The sequence below is a fragment of the Paramisgurnus dabryanus genome, chromosome 1, assembly GCF_030506205.2.
Source record: "Paramisgurnus dabryanus chromosome 1, PD_genome_1.1, whole genome shotgun sequence".
In the NCBI taxonomy this organism is placed as follows: domain Eukaryota; kingdom Metazoa; phylum Chordata; class Actinopteri; order Cypriniformes; family Cobitidae; genus Paramisgurnus; species Paramisgurnus dabryanus.
In genome coordinates this window covers 68,330,139-68,353,055 of record NC_133337.1, presented here as the reverse complement: position 1 = coordinate 68,353,055, position 22,917 = coordinate 68,330,139, and the positions used below count along the sequence as shown (strand labels likewise).

General features: G+C 42.4%; 1 protein-coding gene across 1 annotated transcript; it reads right to left on the bottom strand.

The window, feature by feature from the left end:
• Positions 1-894: 894 nt before the first annotated feature.
• Positions 895-5,548, bottom strand: gdf10b (growth differentiation factor 10b). The gene is made up of 3 exons (XM_065253468.2): positions 5,137-5,548; positions 3,666-4,543; positions 895-1,267 (listed from the first exon to the last, which is right to left on the bottom strand). Exons 1-3 carry the CDS (start codon positions 5,402-5,404, stop codon positions 1,076-1,078), a joined length of 1,338 nt encoding a protein of 445 aa, XP_065109540.1. The 5' UTR covers positions 5,405-5,548; the 3' UTR covers positions 895-1,075.
• Between the last annotated feature and the right edge of the window lie 17,369 nt (positions 5,549-22,917).

Below are 22,917 nucleotides of genomic sequence, written 5' to 3'. Positions count from 1 at the left end.
CTTACTATGGCAACAATTAATCCATAATTCATTAAATTACTTTATTACAGTATTTGCTATGACTAGTGACTACTCAATCCAGCTGTTTTAAAACAGAGGAGGTTAAAAAACTAATGCTAAAATTTGAGCTACTAGGGCTATGAAAGTCATGCAACACTAGATGGCAGCATTATGTTAAACATTATCCATAGTGTCCATCTTAAAAAATTAATTCACCTAAAATTGAAAATTAGCCCATATTTTACTCAATCTGAAGCCATATGTGTATACCTTTTTAAGCCAGTCGAGTTATATTAAATAATATTTTTGCTCTTTATAATGGCTTTGGATAGTGCCCCATTTTTCTAAGCTCCAAAAGGGCATCCATCCATACAAAAGTTAATACAGTTATTAAATGTCTTCTGAGGTGAAGAAATAGGCTTTTAACCGTATGGATTAGTTTGGATGTTGGATGCGCTTTTTGGAGAAAATGGGGCACTATCCAATGCTATTATAAAGCTGAAAAGAGCCAGGATATTATTTATAACTCTGACTGTGTCTGGGTGAAAGAACCATATATATACTCATATAAACCTGTGCCTTTTGGATAAGTAAAATCTAGGCTCATTTTTATTTTGGGTTGAACTATATTTTGGGTGTGAGATTTATTTTTGCATGCAAGATTCTGACGCATACATTTAACAGTACTATAGCAACTTAAAAATTAACTAACAAGACTACAAACCAACTGAAAGTCCCTCTATGACGACACATACAGTTAGCAATGATATATTTACAATTTTTACTTTCCATCTGCCATTCATTTGTACTGTCATACTGTTTTAGTATTTTATGTTACAATAAGGATTATATACAAGTCATTCAAAGTGAAAAAGTATAGGAACATTATTATTATTTGTGTGTGTGTGTGTGTGTGCAAAGGTTCTATAAAGATTTTAAGGTCTCATTTGCATACACAATAAAGTTCATTTTTTATCATATGAGGTGCTTCAGTATGTACAGTTCTCCCCCTCTCTTGAGCTGAGTTCAAAGTGTTTTTATGGGTGTGTCTATGTTTATCTGTCCATTGGTTTGTTTATCGACAGGCACAGGTCTCCACAGACATGCTAGGATAGACCTTCAGTACCATGTTCCTGCTCGTGTCAAGATACAGCACAGCCAGAGAGCTCATCTTGTCAGGTACGCAGCACGGCTCTGGGACACCAGGGACAATGCCCACAGCTCTCACTATACTCTGAATGGTTGCATGATTGGAAGGTTGTACAACCTGCATTTCATTACGAGAAGAAAAGTTAGTAAACTATGAAACAATACATATAACCAGTTATTACATTATAATTTGTCAAATTTCTTTACCTTTTTGTAATCTAAAGAGCCTTTCTTTAATACAAAGAATGTTTTGTGATACAGAAAAGTTCTATATGGAACCGTTCAGCCAAAAAATGTACTTTGCACTGTGTTGTTTTTAACCTATTCTGGGTAAATATTGGACACAACATAACGCTGGGTTAAAAATTACCCAATGCTAGGTTTATTTCAACCCAGTGCAGTCATTTTTAACCAAGAGGTGTGTTCCGTTTAATATTTACCCAGCATGGGTTACAAACAACCCAGCATTTTTAGAGAGTATGGCACTGTAAAGCACTTTTATATCTAAGAGTGTAGAACAATGAAAACTAGAGCAAATAAGACTTTTTTACTACTAATTTTGCACCAATGATTATAAATTCATGTTCTTATAAACTTTATCCTAAACAAAATACAGATAAGATCATTTGAAGACTTCTGTTAACACTTTACAATAAGGTTGTATTTGACAAACTCAATTGCAAAAGCTGCTAAACGCCACCAATGTTATTGACCAAATGCTAATATGCGGTCATTACACACTTTCGCTTCAAATCCACTTCAGGCCATTAAGAAATGCTTTTTTGTAGAATCCCTTCAATGACAGGATTATTTTTTAACAAAGTCCTCTAAGTGCATGAAAGAACAATTGAATGCAAGTGTAAGAGTTTTTTATCAGGTTAATTGAGATTACTCATATATTAGGATAGTGACAGAATTTTTACCTTTATTTAAAAAGGACAGTGAAGAGTGACCTGAGATCTTTTTAAAAGTGGAGATTTTGTATGCACCGCAGCGAAAGAAAGTCAAATTTGTTAAATACCAATGAAATGACTAGAGTGACATTTGTGAAAATAAGGCATTTCAGTTACTGACTAATAACCTTTTTATTGCAATTAAAGAGAAATTATTGAACCTAAACACAAGAGCCTGATAAAAAATGCCCATTTACAAGAAAACATGACAGTTACACTTAGAGGGTTTTGCATTTGAGCTCTTCATTTGTTAAAATTATTTAATGCATGAGCTAACATGAACTAACGCCGGTTTCACACCGCAAGCCTGAGCAGCGCGTATGTGTTGCATGAGAGCGTTTGCTGCGTGTGGCCATTGTGCTTTCACACCGGCTGCGTATGCAGCCCATACTGTGCAGTTTAATAACAGTATAAAAATGTCAAGTTCACATTACTTTATTTTACATACATTTATGAGCAAAACCTCTTCAAGAACTGTGATTTGTTTAATCCACATTGTTTTCGTGCTGTTCTGGTCCGTGTAATGACAGATATAGACACAAAACACAATTGTAGACATAAAAATGGCACATTATTAAATCTGTTTATATTAAGTTTTACAATAAAATAAAAAATTCACTCAGTGATTGACAGCATGAAGCAGTCGATCGTGTTTAAGCATAAGATTTAGATTTATAGATGTATCTGTTTCTCTGAAGATTATTACGATAGATGAAAACTCATTTGCTGGGCAGAGAGTGAATGACAGCGCAGTCTGTTAACAGTGTGCTTTTAAATATTTCATTGCTTTCTTTTAAATTGCTCAAAGTCAAGACTGTTTGAAACACACTTGGCGTCACATTTATTGTAAAATTACACTTTTTCACGTCAATCCATGCGTCAATCGCGTCAAACCATAAACAATGCACTGTCACTTTAATTTAGCGTGAGCAGCGCAGCAAAAATAGAGCCGACGCCGAAACGATCGCAGCACTGTTGCTTCAGCGACGCTCCGGCCACGTGAGCCTGCGCTGCTCACGCTTGCGGTGTGAAACCGGCGTAACAATACTAAATGCACAAATGACATGACCAATCAACTGCACTGTAAAAAAATAATAATGCAGCAGGAAGTTAAAACAACTTGGTTTTGCAAGTCAGTTCAACTTACTATGTCAAGTTTTTATCTGATGACATAATTTACAAAACAAATTGAAATTGTTTAACTTCATTTTTTAAAATATATGTTGATTTTACAAAAATTCTGCTTTTTAAAGTATGTGCTTATAATATTTTATTAAAATATCTTTATCACAATATTTCTATAGTATTTGTTTATCCTACTATGGAAGTCAATGGTTTCCACCAGCTGTGTGCTTATCATCATTTATCAAAATTTTAAATTATGACAGAATTTGGGGTAAACTATCCCTTTAACAGTGATGCTAAAAAACTACATTTTTCATGTTAGCTACAGTAACGCATTCACTAATGTTAACAAATACAACCTTATTGTAATTTTTTGTTTTATTATGATTAAATAAAAGAATGAAATTATTTGAAATTTAAAGAGATTAAATCCCTGACCTTAGGAATTGGGAATCCACACGTTCCTGCACAGTAGTATGCATCAAATGCTTTTGGAGCTAATATCCATTCACTCCAACCAATGTCAGCAAAGTCAACCCTCAGATAGCGTCTTGCACACATTCGGGGCTCGCTCCACTGCTTGCGTCTAGCTTTTTTCATGGTCTTCTCATCAAAGCTGAGCTCCTGGGATCCTCTCAACCCCTCATGATGCTCCTGGCCCTTTGGTAAAGGTTTGGGCTTCTTTGCGACAAACACACTGTCCCATAATTCCCTGTTCTTCAGATCATTATCCTGGACATCGGGTAGATAATTACTCTTGATGTGGTCCACACCTCTCCTACTTCTAGAACTTAACACAGCTGAGTGAGGTTTAGTTGCCTTCTCCTCACTCACATGAGACGGACTGTATCTCTGCAAAGTGATTGCAACACTGTTTGGTTCGGTTATGGCAATGTCATTGGTATACACAAGAATAAATGGCAAACTGTGATGAGACAAGCGATCTTGGCGTCTCTGGAATCTGTTTCCAAAGTGAAACTCGGCAGTGATCAATAGCTCACCCTGAACCTGGGCTTGTTTGATGGCTGATGTTACATCCACAATCTGCCAAAGCCCCTTTCTGCTAGAGGACAACTTGATGTTTGACAGCTGAGAGGGAATGGCAGCATTTGGTGATGTGCCCTTAATAATGAGATGCGATAGGGTTAGTGGCTGAAGGTACTGGAGGCGACATGCAGCTCCGTGGGCGCGTCGACATCCCCAGGGCCGCTGACGGGCTTGATGGTCAGGAAAATGTAGAACTGAATTCAGAATGACTTCCGAATCAGGGATAGAGGTCAGGTTGAAGTCAAACAAAATCTTGTGGTGGGAGAACTCTGAAATGAAACATTTGAAAAGGATGAGAATAAACATGCTTTGATATAGATGGGTTTAAAAGTTTCCAGACAACTTTCTCATTAAAAACACACATTACTCATTCTAGATTTAACATTTGACCACATTCTATGGTTTACAAGGTAGTTTAATAAAAAGATAAACATTGCTCCTGAATCAGTCTCTGAACATATGGTAATGTTTAGTGAGTTTCTCTCAAGGTTTTTTGTTTTTTCCCCCTCTTACATTTCAGACCAACTATTTATAATAGTGCAACCCCAGTAGAAATTTAGCAGCTCAGAAAATATGGCAACTAATGGAAAGTACAGGTATAAATTAACATGCATTATTCATGATTTTTAATACAGTGCATTTATAATTACGCATTTTTATGTAACATTCACATGATGGATAATAGCCAATCCTTTACCTTGTGATATAACACTATAATGAATTAATAATAAAATTTCCCTTTATGCATTCAAATGTAGGCTAATCAAACTGCAAATAATGTCAAAATCTAAAAAAGCGCACGTGTTACAAATTGCGCTTTTACGCGCTTTCACATTTTGGGAAAAACTTAAACTTCACTCACCTGGGACGCATCTGAAGCTTCTGATCGTATTCACGTCCTGTTGTTCGTGATGATGGCGATGCTTCTTGCTGTATTTGTCATAAACTCTGTGCATATTAATGGTCATCATGTCTCGTGCCGGATTGAGATACGCCGCTTCGGTTGCAGGAATATCACCGTCCATCTCAAATGAGTTCACAAAGTTTACTTTAAAGACGTTAAGATAAAGAAGAAATTGTGCTACGACGCAAAATTTTGGAATATTCATAATGTTAGCATTACAATCCATTTACATTCGGACAACCATTAGGTTACAGTGAGCACAGAATAGCCGAGATGATGAGTGATGGAAAACTTGGTTCCGTCTGAGGATTGATATTGTAATCCGTCTCCTAGGCTGCAGACTCTGTTGTATGAGTTACTAGGAGTTCATACACTTGTTTCTTCTTACAGCTGAAGCAATGACAGATGATGACGTGATCGGCAGACAGCCAACGAGTGGCTGCACTGCATTACAGCATCACTCACAACGATGCTCTGAAGAAGCTCAGCCTCATTGCTGTATGGTGGAAATGTTTCTTCGCATTGCTTACTATTTGTTTGTTTGTTTACACCTTAACGAATTAATAGCCACAAAGAGGCTGCATTAAAAACATGTAAGACAAATATAATAGGCTAGTTGAAACAAGCAAATTGACACTAGAAATAAAACAAATTTAAACAGTCCCAAATAAATAAATAAATAAATAAATAAAATAAACTGATTTGTTTGTTTATAACTAAAAACAGTTACACGTTTTTTTTGCATTTCTTACAAAATGGTGACATTAACAATACATTTTTAAAAGAAAGTGTAAAAGGTAAATTTTAGATGTATACAGTAGCCTATGTATACACTCTAAAAACAAACGTTGATAGCACTATAAGCGTTTCTTGGTTCGTAATCATAGAGGAACCATTTTAAGTGCCATATACTGTAGTGCTGATGAAGTACCTGTGTAGAACCGATGTAGAACCATATTGTGCTATGTAGAACCATGCTATGTTGTGCTAAAGTGGTGCTATATGACCCCTGTATGGTTCTTCATAGGTGCTATATAGCACTAAAAATGGTTCCTCTATGATTATGAGCCAAGAACCACGTTTAGTGCTATATAGCACTGTTTGTTTGTAGAGTGTATGTAAGCTACATGCATACGTATTATATTTTTCTTATTCTTGAATCTAATTTTTAATGTAACTCGTGGAAAGAGATTCCAAAAGCTTGACATTTGATGGCTTACAGCATTACAGTGCTAGTCCTGTGGAAAAGGTGGTGACAAGCCATTAAAGCACTTTCAGCTGCACTGTTCAGCACAGTTCAGCTATAAAAATATTTTTCACACTGGGCTATACTTGCTATATAGCATTGATTATATGCAACATCTTTACAACAGCATCCATTTCATCTGCACAGCATCACTTGAGACTTGTGCATCCCTGTGTTTGCTGTAGCTCAGTACACAGGGCATTGTGTTGTACAACAAATTACGGGTGTGATTCCAATGGGTCACAGATACTGATAGAAAAGGTACACTCTAAAAATGACCGAGTTATTTTTGAGCCATGTAGGGTAAATATTGGACAAAACACACAATGGGTTAAAAATGACCTAATGTGGGGTTGTTGTTATGCAACCATGGGTTATAATAATATCCCAGCAGTTGGGTAAAACAACCCAGCATTGGTGTTTTGTCCAATATTTACCCAACATGGATCAAAAATAACCCAGCCAGAGTGTATGCACTTACCGGTAAGTTGCGGATGAAAGCAAATACCTGTAAAACAAATTTGCAGTGCTTGAGACTTGATCTGTATTTATTGTATTATCTATTTTTTATGTAAAAATAGAAAAAGTGTTTTTACCACACTCTCAAAGGCAGGGTGCATGATCTCTGAAAGCCAATGTTGACATTTAAAATCACCTAAACAAACACGCCCCTACCCCAATAGAATCTGGACCTTCTTTTGAAAAACCCGCCCCACACATAAGCAACCCAGGCAACAATGTCGGTTAGTAGACACGCCCCTTACTGCTGATTGGCTACAAGTGTGTTTTGGTACTCAGCCCGACTACCTTTTCCAGTGTTTTTCAAAAATCATGCACCCCACCTTTAAAAATAAATGTGATTCATGATGCTATGGAAAAATGGTTCCTTAAAGCACCTTTAACATCTGAAGAACCTTTCTGTTTTACCAAATATTCTTAAGGGGCACCTATTACATTGTATTATACCAAATACACAAAACATTTTTTTAACAATGTATTTGCGTGGTTTATGTTTAAAAAACACATAACTTTTTACATACCGTACATTACCGTTGCTCCTCTATGCCCTGCCTCCCTGAAACGCATTGATTTTGTACAAAGCTCATCGTTCTGAAAAGCGCTGCCTGTGTCCTCCTATTGGCCATTGTGATTGGCCTAGTTTTACTGAAGAAATGTATCTCGTTCAGGTTGTAAATGCAGTGAGTGTTAAGTGACTTGATTAATAAGTTAAATTTGAGTTTGTGTCTGAAACCCATGGGCATTCATTGAGTGATCATAAATTGGTCATTCCATGTCAATAAAATATTACATATTTATAAAAAGATGTATTTCAGTTTGATAAAAGAAATGTAACTTGTTCAAAGTGATTTAATAAGCAGTGGTGGCCGGTGACTTCTTTTCGAAGGCGCACGGTGCAAAACTCGTCACAACATGTATTTAGTGGCAGTGATCAATGTCAGTGGGACCGCAGACAACCGCGGATCAACCCGCGCATCACTGGTCTGTATCCCATCATGTTAAAATATGTGTTTGGAGTGTCATGTGAACCTATGTGCATCATGCGTCATGTCAAAATAAGTGCCTGCTGCATATGTGTCTAAAGGGTTTATGATAATAGAAACGCGCATGTTTGCCAGATACTCGCTTAATCTCATGTTTAATCAAAGTTTAGTGTTAAGTTAGTGTCTTGAGAGTATTTTGTGAATGTGTGCGTCTAGACTGATCTCAAGAGAATTCGTATATTTTACGAGTTGGCTAATTCATATGAATTCATACTAAGATTGAATGTCATTGAATAAGTCATTGAATGACTTATTTTAGATCAATTAAAATATTATAAATTTATAAACAGAAGTATTTTAGTTTTTTGGATGAATTTAACTTGTTCAGGTTGTATATGTAATGACAGATAAGTGATTTGTATGAATAAGTAAAATTGAAAAAAAAGTAAAATTGGAGTTGTGTGCTCCCCCTGCTGGTGTGTTGTTTCTGTGCCTGAGTTTGAATTGCTTCAGTAAGGACAAATACTTGGATTTATGCAGAGAAACAAGGTTTGTATCAATGTTTTTAATCTATAATATATTGGTATACACAAGAAAAATCAAACATATATGCACAGTAGGACCGTGCACATGACATTGACTGTTTCTAAATGCAACACTATATGGTGATTAAACGTGTTACTCATTTTCTGCCTTTTAAACTATTCCCCTATCAAATGTGTTCAAAATTCCTAATTTTTAATCTAAAATATGTGACCAATGTGAGTCATTGTTACTATTGATTATTATTTACTGTGCTGCGTCAGAAGTATAGGCCTACTGAATGTAATATGTATGTTGGGTGCATCATCACTGCACGTGTGGAACAACTACAATCCATATGTTTGTTGTAGTATAGGAAAAGAGATTTAAGTTGAAGATGATAACTTGTGTCATTGTTTACTTTGGGGTTTGTACCTTTTGCATATTGTTAACATGTACTAATACACACCTCACACCAAAGGAAATGTAAAATCCTGAATTGGAAAATACAGGCTCTTTAAGGTGATAAACTTTCTTCAGGTTATAAAGAAATGAATAAAAGAAATGGTTCTTTAAAGAACCTTTAACCAAATGGTTCTTTGAGGAATCAAAAAAAGTTTAGGAACCTTTTGGGCGCCTTTAGTTTTAAAAGTGCACTCAAAAATCATCCATCTAGAGCCTGAAAAATGATTGCAAACTCTATAATCATTGCCTTTCAGTCATTTACAGTAGATCTATTTACTGCAAATAACGAATGTGTCTGTTGAGTTGTTTGCCACTCCCAAACCCACTGTGAACTTGTCATGATTTCGGTCTTATTGGCCGCTTTGTCTTTGTTTCACCATGTGTTGTGTTGTGTTTATGTTTTGACAGCTCCACACGTGCGCGCCTTCCACCTGGTGACCTCATTATCTCCGACTCTTCTCACCGGCGTCCCACACCTGATCCTTATTATTTGCCCATCCGGTTTGATTTAAATTCCCCTCGTTTCCTCTGTTCCTTGCAAGTTCGTCTTAGTGTGTTCCTGCCCGCTAGCGCTGTCTAGTTCTTGTCTAGTTCTTGTTGTATCTAAGTTTATTCTTAGATTATTTTCACCGTGCTCTCTGCTGCCTTTGCCCCGTTAGATTCCCCGCCCTGCTGTCTGTCTCTCCCTATTGGTGTGGCCTCCGTCAAGTCTTCGGATTCTCTCGGTCAGAGGAACTCCTATCGATATCTACACCTTTCGCTGTCCAGCCGCAGTGCGCTCATGTGCGCGTAATTCTGCTGAAGACGCTGACAGCCGCAGTGCGCTCTAGCGCGTAATCCTGCTTATCACCCAGACTGTTGCAGTGCGCTGTCCAGCGCGCGTGCTGCTGAAGACTCTGACCGCTTCTCTCTCTCTCTCTGTACCCCGCCAGGAACTCGTCTCTGTTGACGGACTGTTGTGGATGTCTTGCAGTCCGGCTGAGTTTTCCCACACCTGAGCCCGACGAGGGGATATCGTTGTGTTTCGCCTCTCCAGTGTTTCCAGTTCCCCGCACCTTTATCACATGGACACAGAGTGTTTTCTCTTATACATTTTGCATTTTTATCTGAAGTCATTGAGTGTTTTTCTCGTATACATTTCATCTGAAGACATTGAGTGTGATCTCCTATACATACCTGACATTGTGTAACTCATCAAAAACCTCTGCATTGGGATTCCTGACTTTTGTGGTTCCTAACAGGACGAACTTGCCAGAATGGATCCCGCGGAGGTTGAGGATTTATCTGCCCGTATGTCGGATCTTTCCTCACGTTTGGACCAGCTCAGTTCCGATGCCACTCAACTCAGCCTGCCATCGCAGACGGAGCCTCATGTTACAGCCCCACCTCCATACGATGGTAATTCTACCTCCTGTCGGGCTTTTCTCACTCAATGCTCTCTGGTTTTTGCCCTCCAGCCCCGCCGCTATTTCTTAGAGTTCACCCGGGTGGCGTTTGTGATCACCCTTCTGATTGGCAAGGCGCGCGAGTGGGCTACGGCCGTGTGGGAGGCTCGCGATCCTTGCTGTCGGACGTTTCAGGAGTTTCGTGAGGAGATGGAGAGGCTCTTCGACCGTTCGGTGCGCGGGGACGCCGCTGCGGCTCGGTTGGCACATCTGGTTCAGGGAAAACACACAGTCACCGAGTACGCCATTGACTTTAAGACCCTAGCGGCTGCCTGCCACTGGAATGAAGCGGCTCTCCGAGCGCAGTTTGTCGAGGGGTTGTCTGATGATCTCCAGGACGAGATCGCTGTCCATGATCTTCCTCCCTCACTGGATGCCATCATTGACCTCGCTCTTCGGATCGAAGCCCGGAGATTGCTTCGCGATCAGCGACGCTCCATTCGCCAGCGAGCGCTTTCGGACAAGACCACCACTTCCCCTTCTTCATCATCTTTTCCCTCTGCCGTGCCTGAGCCCATGCAGCTGGGGCGCATGCGCCTGTCACAGAGAGAGAGAGAGAGACGCTTGCAGAAGGCTCTGTGTTTGTATTGTGGGAGATCCGGACATTTTGCTAAGACCTGCCCGTTAAAAGGCCGCTGCCCATCTGTGAAGACGGGAGTCCTGGTGGGCGCCACTTCCTCTAAACTCTCCCCTGTTTCCAGTACCCAACTCCCCGTCGTGTTGTCCTTCGCTGGGCGTGATCATCCGTCCACCGCCCTTCTCGACTCTGGTGCGGAGGGCAACTTCATTGATGAAGCTCTGGTTCGCGCCTGGGGTGTCCCGGTTGTCCCTCTCCAATCCCCTTTGGATGTCTGGTCCCTCAAGGGGCAGCAGATGGCGCGGATTACACATTGCACTTCTCCTGTGAGTCTTTCTGTGTCTGGTAATCATCGTGAGGAGATTGTGTTGCACGTCCTTCATGCGTCTCTATCTCCTATTATTTTAGGGCATGGATGGTTAGCGCAGCACAATCCTCACGTTGATTGGCAGCATAGTATTATCTTGTCTTGGTCCCAGTCTTGTCATGTGTCATGTCTTGGTTCTGCTGTTTCTGGTTCTGTTCTTTCTCTTCCTCAGGTTCCGGCGGCCGATTTGACCGGGGTCCCGGCGGAGTATGCGGATATCGCTCAGGTGTTTAGTAAAGCCCGGGCCACCTCCCTGCCTCCTCACCGGCCATATGATTGCGCTATTGATCTCCTCCCCGGCACTTCTCCGCCTAAAGGTAGACTTTATTCGTTATCGGGTCCTGAGAGAGAGGCTATGGACCAGTATATTAATGATGCCCTGCGTGCCGGTCTCATCCGTCCCTCCACCTCGCCCGCAGGGGCGGGGTTTTTCTTTGTTGGCAAGAAAGACGGCTCCCTGCGCCCTTGTATTGATTATAGGGGCTTAAATGACATTACTGTTAAGAATAGGTACCCCCTTCCCTTAATGTCTACTGCGTTTGAGCTCCTGCAGGGGGCGCAGTTCTTTACTAAGCTAGATTTACGCAACGCCTATCATCTGGTGCGGATAAGAGAGGGAGATGAATGGAAGACAGCCTTTAACACCCCTACTGGACACTTTGAGTACTGCGTTCTGCCGTTCGGCCTTTGTAACGCCCCCTCTGTCTTCCAAACTCTGGTTAATGATGTGCTGAGAGACATGGTTAACAAGTTTGTCTTTGTGTACATAGATAATATTCTCATCTTTTCTCCCTCTATGCAGGAACACACTCAGCATGTTCGCCGAGTCTTACGCCGGCTGTTAGAAAATAAGCTGTTTGTTAAGGCGGAGAAGTGCGAATTCCATCGTAAGTCAGTTTCGTTCCTGGGTTTTGTTGTTGCCCCCGGTGAGATCCGTCCCGACCCTGCCAAGATCAAAGCGGTGGCCGAATGGCCAGTCCCCGACTCCCGTAAGGATTTATTAAGATTTCTGGGTTTCGCCAATTTTTACCGGCGATTTATCAGAAATTATGGTCAGATTGCTCAACCTCTTACTGCTCTCACTTCCACTAAGGAGAGGTTTGTCTGGAATTCCAGTGCTCAGGAGGCCTTTGATATTTTAAAGTCCCGGTTTATCTCTGCTCCTGTTCTCTCTATTCCAGATCCGGCTGCTCAATTTATTGTGGAGGTGGATGCTTCGGATGTCGGGGTAGGCGCCGTTTTGTCTCAGCGGTCTGCTAAGGATGGCAAGGTGCATCCCTGTGCCTTCTTCTCCCATCGATTAAACCCAGCAGAGCGAAATTATGACATAGGCAATCGGGAGCTGCTGGCGGTCAGACTGGCTTTGGGTGAGTGGCGTCACTGGTTAGAGGGGACCTCGGAGCCCTTCCTGGTCTGGACGGATCATAAGAACCTCGAATACATCCGTTCAGCCAGGAGGTTATCTTCTCGTCAGGCTCGTTGGGCGCTCTTCTTTGACAGATTTAACTTCACCCTCTCGTACCGGCCCGGTTCCAAGAATACTAAGCCCGATGCTCTCTCTCGTTTGTTCGAAAGCCCCGGTTCCGCTGGGGACGAAACCATCCTCCCGGAGGGGCGGGTGCCCTGCGCTGGGGAATAGAACAACGGGTGAGACGGGCCGGCCGGGAGGGGGAAGTGCCAGAAGGGTGCCCAGCGGGTCGATTGTGGGTTCCGAATGCGCTTCGCTCCGAGGTCATCCGGTGGGGTCACGAGTCCAAGTTTGTTTGCCATCCGGGGGTTCGGAGAACGTTGGCTACCGTACGTCAGCGTTTTTGGTGGCCTTCTATGGGCCCCGATGTCAGACAGTTTGTGTTAGCCTGTCAGGTTTGTGCCCGTAATAAGGCCTCTCATCAAGCCCCTATTGGTCTGCTTAAACCACTACCCATTCCCTCTCATCCTTGGTCACATATCGCCATCGATTTTGTAACCAATTTGCCTAGTTCTAAGGGAAACACTGTAGTTTTGACCATTGTCGACCGCTTCTCCAAGGCGGCTCACTTTGTCCCTTTGCCCAAGTTGCCCACTGCCAAGGAAACTGCCCAGGTTATGATCGAACACGTCTTTCGCTTACATGGTCTGCCCACAGACGTTGTTTCAGATAGGGGTCCTCAGTTTATTTCTCGTTTCTGGCAGGAATTTTGTAGACAAATAGGCTCCACAGCTAGCTTGTCTTCAGGGTATCATCCTCAGACCAACGGGCAATGTGAACGGGCTAACCAAGATTTAGGTAGAGCTCTCCGCTGTCTGACATCGCAATATCCGAGCTCCTGGTGCCAACAGTTACCCTGGGTTGAATACGCCCATAATTCTCTCCCTGTTTCTTCCCTTAACATGTCCCCTTTTGAGGCGTCCATGGGGTTTCAGCCCCCTTTATTTCCATCACAGGAACCCGATGCGGTGGTTCCGTCTGCGCTGGCTTTTGTCCGTCGTTGCAAACGCACCTGGAAAAAGGCTAGATTTACATTACGTCAGGTTTCCAGACGAACCAAAGCCGCAGCCGACCGTCACCGTAGAACTGCGCCCCGTTTTATCTGTGGGCAGAAGGTATGGCTTTCGTCCAAGGATTTACCTCTCCGTGAGCCTTCTCGCAAGCTGGCCCCACGATTCCTTGGGCCATACAGCATTGTTAAGGTCATTAATCCCGTGACGGTCAGGCTCAGATTGCCCCCAGCACTCGGTCGGGTTCATCCAGTTTTTCATGTGTCTAAGCTGAAGCCTGTGTATTTTTCCCACCTTAACCCTGTTCCCTCTGCCCCCACCCCTCCCACCCCTCAGCTTATAGATGGTGCCCCTGTGTATTCGGTTAAGTCATTACTGGATATGCGTCGCCGGGGTAGGGGATTTCAATATCTCGTTGACTGGGAGGGATATGGTCCGGAGGAGAGGTCTTGGGTACCGGCCCGGGACATCCTGGACCCTGGGCTGATAGAGGATCTCCGCCGGCGACGGGGTGAGCCCCCTCATGGACCGCCCGGTGGCGGTCGTGGGGGGGGAGTCCTGTCATGATTTCGGTCTTATTGGCCGCTTTGTCTTTGTTTCACCATGTGTTGTGTTGTGTTTATGTTTTGACAGCTCCACACGTGCGCGCCTTCCACCTGGTGACCTCATTATCTCCGACTCTTCTCACCGGCGTCCCACACCTGATCCTTATTATTTGCCCATCCGGTTTGATTTAAATTCCCCTCGTTTCCTCTGTTCCTTGCAAGTTTGTCTTAGTGTGTTCCTGCCCGCTAGCGCTGTCTAGTTCTTGTCTAGTTCTTGTTGTATCTAAGTTTATTCTTAGATTATTTTCACCGTGCTCTCTGCTGCCTTTGCCCCGTTAGATTCCCCGCCCTGCTGTCTGTCTCTCCCTATTGGTGTGGCCTCCGTCAAGTCTTCGGATTCTCTCGGTCAGAGGAACTCCTATCGATATCTACACCTTTCGCTGTCCAGCCGCAGTGCGCTCATGTGCGCGTAATTCTGCTGAAGACGCTGACAGCCGCAGTGCGCTCTAGCGCGTAATCCTGCTTATCACCCAGACTGTTGCAGTGCGCTGTCCAGCGCGCGTGCTGCTGAAGACTCTGACCGCTTCTCTCTCTCTCTCTGTACCCCGCCAGGAACTCGTCTCTGTTGACGGACTGTTGTGGATGTCTTGCAGTCCGGCTGAGTTTTCCCACACCTGAGCCCGACGAGGGGATATCGTTGTGTTTCGCCTCTCCAGTGTTTCCAGTTCCCCGCACCTTTATCACATGGACACAGAGTGTTTTCTCTTATACATTTTGCATTTTTATCTGAAGTCATTGAGTGTTTTTCTCGTATACATTTCATCTGAAGACATTGAGTGTGATCTCCTATACATACCTGACATTGTGTAACTCATTAAAAACCTCTGCATTGGGATTCCTGACTTTTGTGGTTCCTAACAGAACTCTGTGGTACTTTCATTTCACCGTATATTTGACACATAATCATTTCTGGTTTATCATTGAGAACTTGGACTGAGATTTTGCTCATTCTCAAGATTTTTGTCTCTGCTGCTCATCTAAAGCAAAGACAGTGTAAGTTATGTTGGTTTTGGCCCCTCACCAATCTTTCCCTTGACTTTTTTCACATTTCTGGCTCCAGCTAAATGACCATTTTCACTGATTCGGTCATGGATGTCCATGGGCCATGAAAACCCCTGTTATTCGCATCATCTGTGCCAACATGTCCGTGTGTAGCTCACAGTGTTTGTCAGTGTTTGGTCTCTCTGCCTTCCTCTTGGGTGGTGCACATCAGCATCTAGCTTTTGACAGTTTAGGTCTTGCAGAAATATCCGGCTTGTCTGTTGTATTTGCATACAGCGGATGGTCATGCCAAATGCTTGATGGAGAGGGCAAAAATAAAGAATCAGAATAACATTAGTTATGAAGATACCTCTAGGCTGCACTGCTTAATGAGTTCGATTTTCACTTCCTGAGGAAAAGTCTGCGGTTACAGGAAACAAAAGAATAGTGTTACAATTTCAGGTAATTTAAGAGTTTAGGCTTTGGGTATATGCATAATAGAGCCAACATAATCTTTCTCATGAAAATGACTTTGAGTGTTTTGACAAAAACAAAATTGTAAATTGCATGCAAATAGATGTGAGAAACAGGATAGGTTAGTAGGAAAATCTTACAATGACTGTTTTGCTTTTACAGTAAATGCTAAACAGAGTATACCAATGTAAGTTGCATGAATTTCCATCTTTACTCAAGGGCACTTTTTATGAAAGATGCTTTCCCCTTAATTGTATACTAATGAGATCTATCAACAGGGGATAACTGTCAGTCCTAAACAGACAAAATGTAATGCCAAGCAAGCAATATAACTGACAAAGGGAACCCACAAAGCCCACTCGGCTCTCTATAGTACACTGCAGCCTACATTTCTATACCTATATACATTTTGTCTCATACTCTATAAATTCAAGTGATGAACCCTGCATTAGAGTCAATATCTACACAACAATATTGATATTAGCAAAGATATCGAAAAAGAACCCACCATAATAACCCATGCATTTATAGTAGGACTGTCAAACAATTGATCGCATACAAAAAAGTTTGTGTTTGCATAATTTATGTAATTATGTGCTTTTATTAATATATAAATACACACATGTAAAACACACACGCACGTGCACACACACACACACACACACACATATATATCTTTATTTCTTATGTGATTAATAACAATTTGGTATTTTGGTATCATTTGATAGCCCTAATTTATGAATAAGGAGATAGATAATAGATAAATAGATAGGTTATAGGTTTTATATATATTTTTGTCTATGATAAAAACAAAAGGACAAGTGCCACAAATGCTAATCAATCTATTCAGCCACAACTGAAATATTTTATAATATAGCCTACTTTAAAGACGTGGATATAATAGCTTTTAATGCAAATCAGAAGCTTTTGAAGTTACTGCCTACTATTTTTTGTCCATAGATTGACTAAAGGACTGTTTGACTAGTCATAGTTTGTTGTATTCTGTCTTCACTGTTATCAATCACTTCAAGGGCTCCTGAACAGGAAGACCATTTTCCCATCATCGCTCCTTCAACACGACTATTACACTCCACATTAATGTACCAAATGGCCTGACCACTTGCACCCCAAACCCCATTTCATTCCACATAAATCTCATGCGTGCTTACCGCTTGAGCTAGAATTTGCACAACTGTGAAATGATTTTCCATTTTTTTATTTGTTCCCAGCATGTTTTTATTAGTCTAATATGGTATGTGAGCCCTATAAACGTTAGGCAAGATTAAACAGTCTGGAAAATGTTAAAAGACTGTGTAATACATTTATTTTGTCATAGGTTTGATTTTCAAATGCAACAATGAATATTATTTTATGTAACAACTCTTTTGCTTGATTCTTTTCTGAAGCCCACAATCATGTACAATAATAATGAATTTAATCTTACTTTTATCTTTAAAGCTGGAATAGCAGTAAAGGCTTTAAAAGAAAACACCACCGTTTTTACAATATTTTACTCTTACCTCAACTTAGACAAATTTATAAATACCTATCTTCTTTCAATGCGTGTACTTTTAATCTTTTTTCAGCGTCTTGTGAATGTGTTAGCATTTAGCCTAGCCTCACCCTGCTGAAAAAAACAGCATCAAACCAGCATGGACCAGCATGGGAATTATGCTGGTCTATGCTGGTTTAGCTGGTGGTCACAGCATACCAGCACCAAAACACAACATATGCTGGTATGATCAGCATGGGATGCTGGTGCTAATGCTGGTTTAGCTGGTGCTAATGCTGGTTTGGTGCTGGTTTAGCTGGTGCTAATGCTGGTGCTGATGCTGGTTTGATGCTGGTTTAGCTGGTGTTCACTAGCAAACCAGCACCAAAACACAACATGTGCTGGTCTTGCTGGTATGCTGTTTTTTTCAGCAGGGCAGTCATTCCTATGGCTCCAAACAGGGATGAATTTAGAATCCACCAAACCCTTTTCCCTATTTTAAGACTGTTACATGAATAGTTGCACGAGTAAGTCTGGTGGCACAAAATAAAACTATATATTTGGAGCCATAGGGATGAATGGGGCTAGGCTAAATGCTAACACATACGCTGTAAAAAGATCAAAAGTGCACACATTGAGAAAAAAATAGGTATGTATTAATTCATCTAAATTGAGGTAACATAGTAAAATATTGATAAACGGTGGTGTTTTCCTTTAAATGTGTAAACTATTTAGGATTTTGCATACACATTAGACTCCAAATGCTCTGTAAACAAGATTTGTAGATTTTTAATCAAATTGTCATCAAAAAACAGGCTACACATCACATAGACTTCAAAATCCTTAAAAAATCAAAGCAGTTAGCCTGAAGCATATGAGCTTTGATATCTGTCACCTATAATTAATTCATATAATTTTGTTCTGTGAACTCCTGTAACTACGTGTGTGAAAACCACAAGTGCAATATACTATATGAGATAAACATTAGTGGGGTGGTGTGCATTTCAGTAATGTTTTTGAGTAATTTGGTTTATATGGTTCAAAAACAGCCAATCCTCTTTAACATCTTCTGACAGATAACAGGAGTAAAATGGGTTGCACAATGTGCTTGTTTTGGTTTTCACAGTTACAGTGTTGTGCATTGTATGTTCAAACTTACAATTAATTGAAATTCATGAAAAAATATGAGATGTTTTTTGCAAATTTTTTCTTTTTGAAAGTCAGATCTTTAACAATCCAACTCTACAGTTTTGTTATAAACTGGAAGAAACCCAAATCTTGCTGTTACATTTTGTAAGCACACCAGTTTTACATTTACAAAGTACAGAGCTCTCTTTTGTCATGGACTGAACAATTACTATGACTTCTTGTTTTACCTGAATTATTTCACTATTATCCTGTGGTATGTGCTGAAGCCTCAGGCTGTTGCTGATTTCCATGAATTATTGTCTGACCCTTGGATGAACCATCAGCATCGAATCACTGGAAAATATGAGAGCTCAGGGACAACTGCTGCATTTGTCATTAGGCTTTAAAGGCACCTCACAGATTTACTTCAGAAAAATCTTTAAAAGTTCAAACTTCAGGCAAAATCACATTTGCCAGTAGCTAACTGAAATTAGATCTTTCAATTAAAAAGATGACAGGCTTTTTTAGGATGGGGGCCAATTTATTTGATTTTATCTATAAAACCCAGTTCACCTGTGGATAGAAATGCATTGGGGGAAGAAAGTCATATAGATGATTTCAGCATAACAACATAAACAAACAACTTTTGTGAACTAACAATAGACTTCCACATTGAAGTCCATTGAGTCCTTTTACAGTAGTTTATTTCTCATAACAAGGGAAGTAAATAACAAGTAAATTACCTTCTTTCATATAGCTAGACTGATAAATAAATACAGACCACAAGTTAATTTCGGTTCAGGTATATAACCATGCAACGCGCATACGTCAGATGAAACAATCTTTACACATAGGAGGCTTGAGGGTGTGTAAAATATGGGCTTTTTATTGGTTAATACATTTGACACATTTTTGGGTGAACTCTTTCTACCACACATAAAATGTTATCATAATATGGCTAAAAAATGTTGTGCATGTGAATCAGTTTACTGACATTACAATCACAGTAAAAAGTCAAGGTTGGATCAACTTAAAAATATATACTTCAGTTGGTAACACCTAAGAAATGTAAGTTTTTTAACAAAAAATTGAATTTGAAAAAAATTAAGGTTTCTAATTAAGGTAATTTTTTAAAAAGTTGATCCAACTGTCACAGGTGACGTTTTGAATGAACGACGGGCGGAACCCGGCTTCCACATTTTGAATGAACGACGGGCGGAACCCGGCTTCCACATTTCATTTCCGGGGTTTCCCCGAAGTCAAATTAAGCCTGATTGCGCGCAGGTGGGGATAATTTGCACAGCGGTCGCTGGTAGGCTGACGAGGAGAAGAGTCAGCGTATAAAAAGACCTTTGTAGACATCAAACGGGGTGCTTGTGGTGTACTTGTCTACGCTGTGTTGCTGCTTTGCAGACGGACCAGGCTGGTTGGATCGTGCTATTGGGGAAGAGAGAAGAAAAGGGACAGTCAGTTGACGAAGGAATATTGAGGAGTTTCATCAGAGAAGGAGTGAACACAGAGCCACCAAGAGTGTAGCGAATAACAGTTGTGGACAACTAAGCGTGAGTAACAGTTGCGGTACTTATCTGAGCCATACTTGTACGAAGAGTTGTTTTGGTGTGTTCCTTTGTGTTTTTGAGGTCCCTGGCCCCACTGGAGAGGACAGCGTGGGTGAGCCGCGGGTTGACCGGAAGTACGGACGAAGGACCTGATGGGAAGCACCGTTCGCTAGTAGAACAGTGGCCCTGTGGGGAAACAGAAACACAGGTGAGCCAGGGGAGAGAAATCAACACGCCGGGCCTGTGAATACACACATCTTACTCTCATTGGCGGTCCAGTTACTGCCCAACCATCCTCTCGAGGTCGTCGTAGCCAGGTGGCAAGGGCGATTTAAAAACCACGTGAAGTTTATAAGAGTGCTGTGGGTGAGTTTCACTGATTGATGGTGTTTACGCTTTACTTGCTGTGTGTATGCTGTGTTTGTAGCGTTCAAACTGCCTAGCCTCAGACGAGTCGCGAGACGACGACATCCGTTGTGGCCTGGGTCCTAAAGAGAGCGAGAATATTTAGCCCTGTGCCCGGGGTGTGTCCACGAGAGCTTCATTTATCCCTAGAGCAGACAGTGGTGAAGCCCAGTGAGTATTACCAAGAGTGTACTGTGCGGACTGTGGGTTGTAGCAGTGTATGTACTGACCTTTCTACCAGAAGCTTCTGGTGAGCGGAGCCCCGACGAAAGTTCGCCCCAACTCGTGACCCCGGTTGGTGAAGAAGGAGGGGGAGTTTGGGAAGCGTTCGGCTCCGTGTCATCAGCCCCACTAGTCCCTACGACGCCCGGACAGTTTGAGTGGATGGGCGAAGGAATACGGTGTACCAGCACTGTAGCGAAAGCCCACTGTTTGCAAGGAAAGCTCTGTGTACGAAGATCCCCAGTACTGTGAGTAACGTGACCTGTAAAGTAAACTTGTTTTGTGCTTATAGCAAATACCTACCCGTACAAGTGAAGCTCTGTGTGTGTACGAAGATCCCCAGTGCTGTGAGTAACGTGACCTGTAAAGTAAACCTGTTCTGTGCTTATAGCAAATATCTACCTGTACAAGTGAAGCTCTGTGTGTGTACGAAGATCCCCAGTGCTGTGAGTAACATGACCTGTGAAGTAAACCTGTTCTGTGCTTATAGCAAATACCTACCTGTACAAGTGAAGCTCTGTGTGTGTACGAAGATCCCCAGTGCTGTGAGTAATGTGACCTGTAAAGTAAACCTGCTCTGTGCTTATAGCAAATACCTACCTGTACAAGTGAAGCTCTGTGTGTGTACGAAGATCCCCAGTGCTGTGAGTAACATGACCTGTGAAGTAAACCTGTTCTGTGCTTATAGCAAATACCTACCTGTACAAGTGAAGGTCTGTGTGTGTACGAAGATCCCCAGTGCTGTGAGTAATGTGACCTGTAAAGTAAACCTGCTCTGTGCTTATAGCAAATACCTACCTGTACAAGTGAAGCTCTGTGTGTGTACGAAGATCCCCAGTGCTGTGAGTAACGTGACCTGTGAAGTCAGCCTGTTCTGTGCTTATAGCAAATACCTACCTGTACAAGTGAAGCTCTGTGTGTGTACGAAGATCCCCAGTGCTGTGAGTAACGTGACCTGTAAAGTAAACCTGCTCTGTGCTTAAAGCAAATACCTACCTGTACAAGTGAAGCTCTGTGTGTGTACGAAGATCCCCAGTGCTGTGAGTAGCGTAACCTGTGGAGTAAACTTGACCTGTGTACAAACTCTTACTTACCTGTTCTGCCGAAGGTCCCGGGTGGACGAACAGCGTTTGACCTCGAAGTACTCTACCTTGTTTGACTTTTGTTTGATTCTGCCTCCAGGAGAAGCGGAGCGCGCCACGGATTGTTGGGCCAGAGCCCCTACGGAGCCCCTGTCCCCAGTCTTTCCCTCAAGTGGCCCTGGAGGCGAAGAAGAGACACATTAGTTTTAAATTGCCCTTCCCCCTTTCCCCCCTTTTCCTTTTAAATATTTAATAAAGTTTATTTTAATTATAGTATACTCGTCTGTCTGGTCATTGGGGTGGTCTTGGGAAACTCCTCGAGGTGGAAGAGTTGAGAGGGGTGTGACCCTTAGCATAGTTGGGTCCGCCCTCGGGGTGTGACAGATTTGGCGTAGTCGGCAGGGCTCCACCTCGAGTTGAGCGACCAAGGCCCTCCAATGGCAGACGACGAGTTGCCCGAAGCCCCGCCCCGTGTCGTGCCCGAAAGGCCGGAAACCCCACCTCGTGTTGTGCCTGAAAGGCCGGAAACCCCACCCCGTACTATGCCCGTGTTCCTGGGAAACCCCTGGGTACAGAAGTATAATGGGGTCGAGTCCGAGGTTCGTTTAACTGAGTGGAGGGCCCAGCTCGAGTATCTGGCCGGCCTTCAGGGGCTGAGTGCCAGTCAACAACAGCAGTTTGTATTAAACTCACTAGGAGGGGAAGCCCGGCGAGAAGTACAAGCCGCCCCCGAAGCCGTTCGAGCCACCGCTCAGACCATATTCCACTTCCTCACCGAGCAGTATGGTGACACCACCCCTGTGGCCGTCCTGAGGGCGCAGTTCTTCAATAGCAAGCAGGGTCCCCACCAGACTATTCGAGCCTTCGCCCTGAAGCTGCGTGAACAGTATACACGTCTACAGCGACGACGAGACCATGGGTTAGGAGACGAGGAGACCCTGTTAAGGGACCAGTTCCTGCTAGGGCTACGGGAGGGGCCCCTACGTCAAAACCTCCGAGTGCAGTTTAGACGAGATCCGGAGCTCACGTTCGATGACCTGAAAAAGGAGGCCATGGCCTTGGAAGGTGACCAGGCGGAAGTGAAGGAGGCCCCGGTGTGCGCAGCGGTGAGTGGTCCGGCGGCAGCCTCGGAAGTAACCGACTGGAAACAAGCATTGAAGATGGAACTCCTAAAGGATGTGCGAGACCA